Below are 10,438 nucleotides of genomic sequence, written 5' to 3' on the forward strand. Positions count from 1 at the left end.
GTGCCATGGAGTCAACCCTAAGTTTTGTACTTTTAGAATAAGGCGATACTAAATGCTACCTTCGGCTTAGCTCTGGTTTGAGTGCTTCTGAGCCTTCAGAGGGTGCGCCAGCCATCAGGTGAGCTGCAAATCTCTGCACGACAGGATGGTAATGTCTCTGCAGAGGAAACATGACAACCACATTTAGCACAGGTCAATACTATACAAACACTATCTACGCCAAAGATTATATTCAATAAAGTCACACTCATTTTACTTTTAAAAATCCGTATTTGTAGGGAACCAGCAGTTAGCGTAATGGGTATGTCACTGGATTCCCATGTAGTCGACCGCGGTTCGCATACCAGACCCGGTGGCTTAAAACTCACGCCGGGCGCGTGTGCGTGCGTGCCCAAGATCCCGAGAGGAGAATGGAGGAGAAGGGATTGCGGCGTGAATCACCCCTCTGGGGGGTGATTTCTCGCTTTCTGTCTCTATGTCTCTCTCTCTCTGTCTGGCGAGCGCACGCGCCCTGTAGCAAAAACTTCTCCAAAACAAAAATCTGTATTTGTATATGTCATTCACTTGAACCACAAACCTACAGAATGAATATTATCTTTGCTTGCAAGAATAAAATACTAATGTATTTGATGGCCAAGTAACCAGCGACATGGCTTACTCTTGCTTTTACAATAGGAAAAATATCAAAAAGTAATTTCTCTTTCAGAATGAAAAACGTTACATTTACAAAAGGTTACCTGATGCATTTATTTTCTGTAAGTTTCATTTCTAATACTGTCCACGCTATTAGGCTCACAACATGAATGACACCTAGAAAGGGAGCCTGCCAAAGTCTCCTTGGATGGGCCCAATGCAGACATGCCTGATAACGATCTATTCAAAACAGTGTTAGGAAAGCTTTCAGGAAATCTTCCACACCCTCGCCTCACAAAACTGTCATTATGTTGTTTGTTAGAAAATATACCTCTAGGGACCAGCAGTTAGCGGAATGGCTATGTCACTGGACTCCCACATAGTCGATTGCGGTTCACATCCTGGACCCAGTGGCTTAAACTCACACCGGGCGCGTGTGCATGCGTGCCCAAGATCCCGAGAGGAAAATGGAGGAGAAGGGATTGTGGCGTGGCCATCCCCCTAGGGATTGATTTCTCGCTTTCTGTCTCTCTCTCTGTCTGTCTGGCGAGTGTATGTGCCCTATAGCAAAAACCTCTAAAAAAAAAAAAAAGAAAAAATATACCTCTACAGCTTAAAGAACAGTAAAAATGAAGACTGTAACATATTAAAACAGGAGTTCTGAGGAAAAAAAAAAAGGAAGTCTAAAAGGAATTGGGACAAAGTATATTAAGTCCTCCAGCAATACTCTTTGGGGACAAACTGAGAAAAATTGCCCATGATAAATAAATAGGGTCATTCTCACCCGCAGTGCATGTAATTCCCACAGAGCAGTGTTCTGAGCGTTGCAGTACTCGGGTTCGTCCAGCTCAGGGAGGAAAACCCCACTTCCTTGAGATTCATTGTCAAGCAGTAGATCTGTTTTTGGGAAAGTCTGTGAAAATTCATAGAAACAAAAAAATTAAATAAGTTAATATTGTTAATTTAAAGGATATTATAGGTCTATACTTTTACTTGCATTTTAATTTATGGTTGTATAAAAGCTATAGGCATAAGGTTTGTTTTGTTTTGTTTTGGCCAGAGGGCATGTGTACTTGCCTGCAATGGGGCACAGCCACACTGCAATCCTCTTCCCTCCCTTTCTCTATCCCATCAGGACTGGGGTTCACGTGTACACATACCCAGCATGTTTCTCAAGTTACCAGGGCCGGGAATGAAACGAGTCAGCCACGTGGGGTCTGGCTCCCAATGCACAGTGTTTTACCACTGCACTGTAGGACCCACCAGCATAAGATCTTTTTTTCTTTTTAAAGAGTGATTTTTACTATAGGGCACATATACTTGTCAGAGAGACAGAGACAGAAAGTGAGAAATCACCCCCTCTGGAGGGATGGCCACACCGCAACCCCTTCTCCTCCATTCTCCTCGTGGGATTTTGGCCACACATGCACGTGTCTGGTGTGAGTCTTAAGGAGCCTGGTTCGGTACTCAAACTTGGGTCAACGATGTGGGAGCTCAGTGACATAAACATTATGCCATCTGCTGGTCCCCAGCATATGATCTTTACACTGGTTTTGGTTTTTGTTTTTTGGTGTTTTTTTGACTTACTGATTGCCAGAGGGTACATGTGCTCACCTCAAAGAGACAGAACACACTCCCAATGGGGCATGGTCATGCTGCAACTCCCTTTCCTCCATTTCTCCATCCCAGGATTTTAGACTCTCACACAGGTGCCTGGCGTATTTTTCAAGCCATCAGGACCATGATTTGAACTGCAGTTGGTCATATGGGATCTGGCTTCCTATGCATAGGGCTCAGCTGCCGTGCTACAGAGCTCATCTTATACCTAGTTCTAATAAAAACACCTTAGACCCAGGTGCAATGGCACAAGGGGTAAGGCAAGCTGTGCAAGACTGGGGCTAGACTGGAGGCCTAGGTTCAGTTTCAAGATCAATGTAAACGGGTTGGCACAGGAAGGCATACCACAATGCTAGTTAACTGGGGTATTCTGCAGCCAGGGTAAGAGAGTTGCAACATATCAAAAATATCCATCTCTCTCAATAAACAAACAAACAAACAAAGATAAGAGGATAAAAATGGCAGAAGACTATTTTGCCTTGGCTTGCTTTGAAAAGAACTTATATTATCTTGCAAAACGAAACAATAGTCTTTTCACCCTGTAATCCCACTTTAAGGAATTTAATATGGAACTATTTATATTCAACGTATGTATAAAGATATCACTATAGCATCATCTGCAATAGAAAAAATAATAATAACCAATATCAATCAAGAGAAATAAAAGGAGCATAAAAGTTAGACGGCCTAGATTGAAATCCCACCTGTACCACTTACTAACAATGCCACTTTAGATTAGTTACTGATTTTCTCTGGACATCAGCTATTCTATTCTATAAAGTGGGAGTAGTAAAATTAGCCACTTCATAGGCTTACAAAGAAAAAGAGAGTTATTTTTTTATAGCATTTATAACAACAGCAGGCACATAGTAAGAATTGTGTGTTAAATAAGCCTTCCACAGTCATTACAAAAGTAAGATGACATAAAAATACATTCACTAAAAAAAAAAACAAAAAAAAAACTGTAGGACAATATATGACATAATTCCCTTAATACTCTTCATTGAGAAAAAGGATGTACCCGTGCGTGGTATGTTTATATATGAATATAATAAAAAAAAAGGTCTGGAAGGATACCTACTCTAAATGCTCTAAATGGTAAAAATGGTTACTTCTGGGGAGTGTAAATGGGTATACGATGCTTTCATTTTGTAATTTTATGCACTTCTTTTGTCACCTGATTTTGTTATAAGTATGAATTATTTTCATAATAAAAATAATAATGTAAAAGGGGGAAAAAACATGCACCAAACAAACAAACAAACAAAAAAACACTGCACTATCAAGAATTTAGTTCTGGGACCAGCGGATGGCGTGATGGTTACGTCACCGGACTTCCACACAGCTGACGGTGGTTCGAGTCCCAGACCCATGGGCTTAAAACTCACAGTGAGTGCATGTGCGTGTGTGCACGTGATCCTAAGAGGGGGATGGAAGAGAGGGAATTGTGGGATGGCCAGCTCCCCCGGGGGGGTGATTTCTCACTTTCTGTCTCTCTAGAGAGCACATAACGCCCTATAGCAAAAATCTCTCTAAAAATAAAAAGACTTTAGTTCTGTTCATTTATATCCAAACTTACATGCATTAATATTCTGGTAGTTGCTAAAATGCCAATGCTTGAGTTTGGAAGAACATGAAGAGCGAGGGTACAAAGGCGCTTGATAAAGGCAAGGGCTCGCTGCTGAGAAACTTGCTTTCTGCGCTTGGTTAACATCACGTCGAGGCACTGCAGCACAGTCTCAACACCTTCATTGGTGGCACCTGAAACAGCAGATACAGTTGCCAGTACTATTCCCTTTAGGCTTTCACTGAAGCCCAGAAAACCCCAAGAGGAGCTGTCATTTATGGTTCCAAACCATTTCCCTAACCAATAAAACAGTGCTGTGTTTACTGCATCACCATCAATTCCAAAAGTTCTCTTTCCAGTTCTTACATGAGGTTAAATACAGAAACACGGCACTAGCAAGCCAGTGTTTTATATACCAGTTCCTATTTCTCATTTGTCACCAACTATAATTCTGGTCTTAACAAATTCCTAAAAGATAAATATGGCCCAACTCAGAAGGGCACACGCATGCCCACGATACTGATGAGCTAAGTGGGGGAGAGGGAATCACACTGTGAGAAGACCCTGCCCAGTCTGCCCCAGACTCTCCCCCACCACCTCCCTCCCATGCACACATATGCACTAGTATACATAAAAATTTTTAAATATTAAAAAAAAAAAAAATGGAAACATTTTATGAAAACACTACCTAAACATACATACCTGCATGTAACTTAAACAGTGTTTTATAGAGATGTGTATAGAACTTCATTGGGTCAATATTCAGCACATCACCTTTAAAGTAACAAGCACCAATTAGGTACATTTCAGCCTCCAAAGGTAAAGCAAAAACAACTTGATTAAGGAAGTATCTTACCTTGCCCAGAAAGAATATGAAAAGCAGTCTGGACACAGTGAAGACTTTCTTGATAGCTTAGGTCCTTTTACAAAAAAAAAAAAAAAAAGAGGAAGAGGTATTAGAAAGATAGTCACCAGTTAGAACTTGAAAAGTAATTCATTAGTAGAGTTACTTACACCAGATTCAATGAGAGTATGAAGAACTACTAGTAAGTCATCAAAAAACTCCACATTTATAAGGTGAGCAAACCTAGAATCAGACAAAACTTAGTTAATAGATACTAATAGTAAAAGAAAAACTAAATCAAGTAAAACTGAAGCTTGACTTTAAAATTTTATCTATGGCCAACAGGTGGCAATGGTGGCTAAGGTACTGGACACTCCCACATGGCCAATCACGGTTCAAGTCCTGGACCTGGTGGCTTACTTTCTCACTTTCCCTTTCTCTCTCTGTGTGTCTCTCTCTCTCTGGTCAAATTAAAATAAATGAATGAATTATTTTTTTTTAAATGTTTTATCCTGGAGCCACACGGTGGCACAGAAGTAATGCAATGCCCTGCCATGCTGGGCCTACCTTCCCCAGAGGGAAGGTCTTGGGTTTGTAACCCAAGACCTCCATGTACATGTGGGGCACACAGGCGCGTGCCTAGGGTCCAGGCTGAGGCTGGGGGTGGGAGCATGACTTAAGGACCCTGTTGACTGTTGGGTGCGCCTAGCCCCCTCTCATAGAAGTAACAGAGCTTTTTAAAGTGTGTATATGTGTGTGTGTGTGTATACATATATATACCCCAAAAAAACAACTGTGCCTTTAAAATTCTTTATTTCAAAATGTTAGTTATGGAGATAATAGTGATTATGGATACTGTTCATTGATTTAGATTGGCCTTCTCGACAGCTCTCACACTGCTGAACACAATACTCGGCAGGAAGGTATGAGACAACTGAACAGACTAAAAGTATTTCTTAAAGACTTCTGCCCTGAGAAAGAAGGGCTAAGAGCAATGTCCCCGAGGAATGTTCAGCTTTGAGGGAAACAGGGAATGGAATGGGAGAAAGAAAACACTCTGCTACTGACAAGACTATGGATCTATGGCACCTTTAAAGATAGAACACTGGACTGCAGTCCAGCTCAAGCTCTGCTATTAACTGCCCATATGACTCCAGGTAATTTGACTATTGTGGACCTCTGTTTCCAAAAATAACTGATTCTAACCAACAGGGTTAGAGAAGGAATCAAATTAGCTACTAAATGGCAAAGTAGTCCATACTATAAAATATTAGGTACTGATGCAGCTTCAAGTGTCTCTCAGTATCAGAGAACCTCTGACCCTATGTTTAGTGCTGGAACAACGAAAGACCTCAGAAATAATATATTCGTGTACTGGTCCAACCTTTTTCTTTAGTTGTCGAGCAGTTCATGCACTCACCAGAGAGACAGAGAGACAGCGAGCGAGAGGAAGGAAGTACCACAGCATGGGCTGTGGTCATGCTGCAATCTTTCTCCTCCTTTTCTCGTGTGTTTTTCCAGTCACTGGGGCCAGAATTCAAACCATAAGCAGCCATGTGGGGTCCAGCTATTGACCATTCGGCTTACAGGGATAAGCCTGTAAGCTCATTTGTACTAAAGGTACAAATTTTTGAGGAAGCAATTTGGCAGCATTTATCAAACTACAAAATTAGTACATCCCCTGATCTGGGAATACATGATGAATGCACAAAGATATATATATACAAATATTTTCAGTGCAAGCTGAGAAACTGGCCAGATAAAATAGTACGTATTCATAAGAAGGAGTATTATGAACTTGAAAAAATTAAGTGATTTCTATGTGCTAACATGGAAAAAATGCCCAGGAACCAGGAGTTAGCGTAATGGCTATGTCGCTGGACTCCCACGTAGTCGACCGCGGTTCGCGTCCCGGACCCGGTGGCTTAAAACTCACGCCGAGCGCGTGTGCATGCGTGCCCAAGATCCCGAGAGGAGAATGGAGGAGAAGGGATTGCGGCGTGACCATCCCCCCTGGGGGGTGATTTCTCGCTTTCTATCTCTATGTCTCTCTCTCTCTGTCTGGCAAGCGTACGCGCCCTATAGCAAAAAACCTCTCCAAAAAAAAAAAATAATGCACAGAATAACTTCATCAAAAAAGCAAGTTATAGGCTATTTTTTTAGAGACTGTTTAGAGATAAATTTTTTTGATACAGGATGCATGCACTCACCAGAGAGACAGAAAGCAAGAAATCATCCCCCAGGGAAGATGGCCACAACCACAATCCCTTCTCCTCCAGTCTCCTCTGGAGGAGATTTTGGGTATAACATATGCATAAGTGCCTGGGGTGACTTTCATGCTGTCAGGTCTGGGACTCGAATTGCAGTTGACTATGAGGAAGTACAGAAACATAGCCATTGCGCCACCTGCTGGTCCCAGTTATGGGATATTATACTTAGCATGACTCCGCCAGTGTGAAAGAAGGCACACAGATAGGCCTACACACATACATAAGGTGGAGGGAGTGGGGATCCTAATTTTAAATTGTACTTCCTTCTGGGTTGTTTCCTCTTATAATAAAGAATGCGTGTGCGCACACACCAGAGACAGAGAGGCACTCTCAACAACGTCTTGTCGAAACACAATGCCCTTTCCCCAGCCCTCCGGCTCCTGAGGCTCCTCGTGCACACACACATGCCTGCTGTGTTTACAGGTCAACCCAGGGATCTGCACCCATGGTCAGCCATGTGGCTTCCAGCACTGTAGTCCAATACTCTATAAACCGTATGTCTGGCTGAGCCCATTATTTAAATTTTTTAAAAGATCACGTATTAAAAACACTTTTTAAAATAAGCTACTAGACACCAGAAATATGACTAGTCAAAATTGAGATGTGCTGTAAGTATGAAATACACAGCAGTTTCAAAGACGTGCTATTAAAAAAATGCCAACCATCTCATGAATGCTTAATATTGATCGTACACTGAAATACTCCTTGAGATAACAAAATCAGTAAAACATATTAAAAGTAATTTTGCCTATTTCTTTTTGCCACCTTATTTTGGGTAACAGAACATCTTCATATACAGATAGTTGACATATTTCTGTAGACTAGCAATGTGCTATAGGGTATTACCTCAAGTAACTGTAGAAAGCAATTCCATAACCATTACTCTAGTTCATATCCCCAACAAGGTCAAAAGAATTAATAGAATATACCAAAAGACCGATCTTAGCAGAACAGATCATACGTGACTGAGAAGAATCTACACGAAGGAGAATTTTAAAATAACAGATTTGGGAGGAGAAAATTAAAAAAGTCCATTTTTATAGGAGGACACCTCCAAGGAACAGCTGGTGAAAAAAAAAATGGAATGAGAACATTTGGTCATCATTAGTGAATACTGTTTAGAACTCATGGTTACTTTGCTCTTATCTATGTAGAAGAAAATCTAAAAGGTTTCAACCTACACAGCCCTTACTTGGCAAGACCTTCTAAAACTGCTGGTAGGAGGGGCGACCTCTGGGCCTTCTTCAATATTCTGAAGTAGGTTACAAACACAATATTCAGAGTCTCTGTGTGCTAGGAGAGAAAAAAGACAAAATGACTTTAGGATAACCGAGTGTATGTCTTCTGAGTTAGCTCAATTATGACTTTATCTTTCTAAACTTTTTTGCCAGACGGCAACGTGTGCTCACCGAGGGAGGGGGAGAGAAAGAGAGAGTGCAGGCAAGAAAGCACCTCCCACAGGAAATGGTCTCACTGCATCCCTTCTCCTCCATTCCTCCCTCCTTTCGAGATTTTGGACATATGTATGTGGACCCAGTGTGTTTTAACGCTGCTGGGTTTGGGGCTCAAACTGCACAGTCAGACACACGGAATCACGTGTCAGACACCTTAACCACCATGCCACGGGGCAGCTCACAGCTATGACTTTCAAAGCTCAACCTTTTCTCCTCTCACTCCTGCCCACAGTTCAATCTTTGAAACTTTAACAAAATAGAATGAAGATTTCATAAAAGCACACCACAGCATCTTGCACATGACAAAAATCACGTATCTAAGTCTCATGAAATAAGCCAAAATTAGGTAACTACAAGTTGAAACAATACATTTCTAGCTAAAATCACTTAACATGACATCCTACAACCATAACAGGATGGGAAACTGCCCACCAGCTTCAGTTTTTTCTCAGTACTCTCTGAAGCCTCTGCTTCCCGAAGCTCTCGCTCCAGTTTCTCTTCTGCCTTCTTCCACTGAAAACAGAATGGGAAAAAACAACATGTAAGTATACGACACTGAGTGAAAAAAGCAGACAGGCAAACTATACACATATTAGAACACACACACAGTACCACACATTGTCTATGAATGAAAACACATGCAAAAGTAGAAAACCATGGGTCAGAAGTATATACGAGTCAAATGCATGACGGTTACTGCCTCTAGGAGAAAGGGAGGCAGATGAAATTGGAGAGGAAACCAAAAAGCATTCCTACTCTCTAATAGCTTCCTTCTTCAAAAAATGAAATAATTAAAAAATTAAAAAGTAAATTTATCATTCTAATTTTTCAAAAAAGAAAGAAAACATACTAAGTCAAATAGCACTTTCTAGTGGTAAGTCACAAGAACCAGTCACCAACAACACTTCATCACATTTCTATACAATGTACTAAACAGGTGCTAGTCAGAAATTCAGTAAAATGTCCACTCTTGCACTTCCTAATGCTGTTAAAGCAACAAACAATAGATGTCAAACTGCTGGAGGCACAGGGGACTGACCGAGGAACAGCTTCCCTCCCTCGTGAAGAGCTGTTTAAAGGCTGCCATGTTCTTACTGAGTTTTTGTTTCTCCTCACAGGTATGTATTAGGTCATCAGAAAGTCATGAAGTATTTTTCTATACAAAAATGTGTCATGACTTTTCCAACAACCCAATACATGCCGTTCCTGACAGACATCTGACTCATGTTAACATAGTACAATAGTTTAAGTAAACTACTTATCTTTGATTATGATACTTCTGTCATATTTTCAAAATGTATTAGACCCACTCAGAGACAGATCTGCTCAGAATCTACCTTTTCGGTTTTTATTTTTACAAGTAACCTGATAACCTTAATAAACTGTTTAGAAATATTTTGAGAAATGACAATAATAATAATAATGGTAATGATGCTAACAACCTAACAGCTTTACACGCACCATCACATTCAAACTGTATAATCACCCAGGTACGTACTGTTATTAGCTCCATATCTCAAAAAAAAAAACAAAAAAAAAAAACCCATTGTTTAAAATAAGAAAGAATATTTCAAAGCCTCATAAACAAAGAGCTGGGATTTCAATCCAAGTTTAAAATACAAACTGATAAAGAAGCATAATTCAGTTAACAAACTTCTTGCCAGCTCACTTGGGTGCACCTTTCTGTTGAGGAAGGAATCTGTGTATCACATGTTTCTAAACTGATTTAAAAACCAAAGTATAAAAACCAGCATGACAAAATATCTTCTCATTTCACCTGTCAGTTCAATTTGCTGGAAGAAAACATTTCTTTGCTGTGGGGACAATTACATTCTTTAAATATTGTATTTTTATATTTATGACTTAACTGTGAGTTTTACCTATGCCTATACTATGATTTTAATTTCAGATCAAGTAAAACAAACAGAATACTTAAATACGAAGAAAAAGGAAGTAAGTCAAACCTTTCTCTGCATTCTTGATAAAGTTTTCCTCTTTTCCTTGAAGGTCATGAACTTTTTCGGTTTATTAATATCCTCTGTATCTTTTTTCA

At 40.3% G+C, this 10,438-nt stretch overlaps 1 protein-coding gene and 1 pseudogene across 1 annotated transcript in view; one reads left to right on the plus strand and one right to left on the minus strand.

Moving 5' to 3' along the window:
• The window catches only part of NOC3L (NOC3 like DNA replication regulator), a gene marked incomplete in the record, with an annotated part of 39,109 nt that overhangs the window by 5,383 nt on the left and 23,288 nt on the right, over positions 1 to 10,438 (minus strand). The window contains 9 exon segments of the mRNA XM_027771500.1: positions 60 to 157; positions 1,418 to 1,546; positions 3,830 to 4,011; positions 4,520 to 4,591; positions 4,674 to 4,737; positions 4,832 to 4,904; positions 8,124 to 8,224; positions 8,818 to 8,898; positions 10,350 to 10,438. Coding sequence (XP_027627301.1) covers positions 60 to 157; positions 1,418 to 1,546; positions 3,830 to 4,011; positions 4,520 to 4,591; positions 4,674 to 4,737; positions 4,832 to 4,904; positions 8,124 to 8,224; positions 8,818 to 8,898; positions 10,350 to 10,438 — 889 coding nt within the window.
• LOC106734790 (elongation factor 1-alpha 1 pseudogene) overlaps positions 10,304 to 10,438 on the plus strand; it is a 5,833-nt pseudogene continuing 5,698 nt past the window's right edge.

Source organism: Tupaia chinensis, unplaced genomic scaffold (genome assembly GCF_000334495.1).
Source record: "Tupaia chinensis unplaced genomic scaffold, TupChi_1.0 Scaffold000217_1, whole genome shotgun sequence".
Taxonomy (NCBI): domain Eukaryota; kingdom Metazoa; phylum Chordata; class Mammalia; order Scandentia; family Tupaiidae; genus Tupaia; species Tupaia belangeri.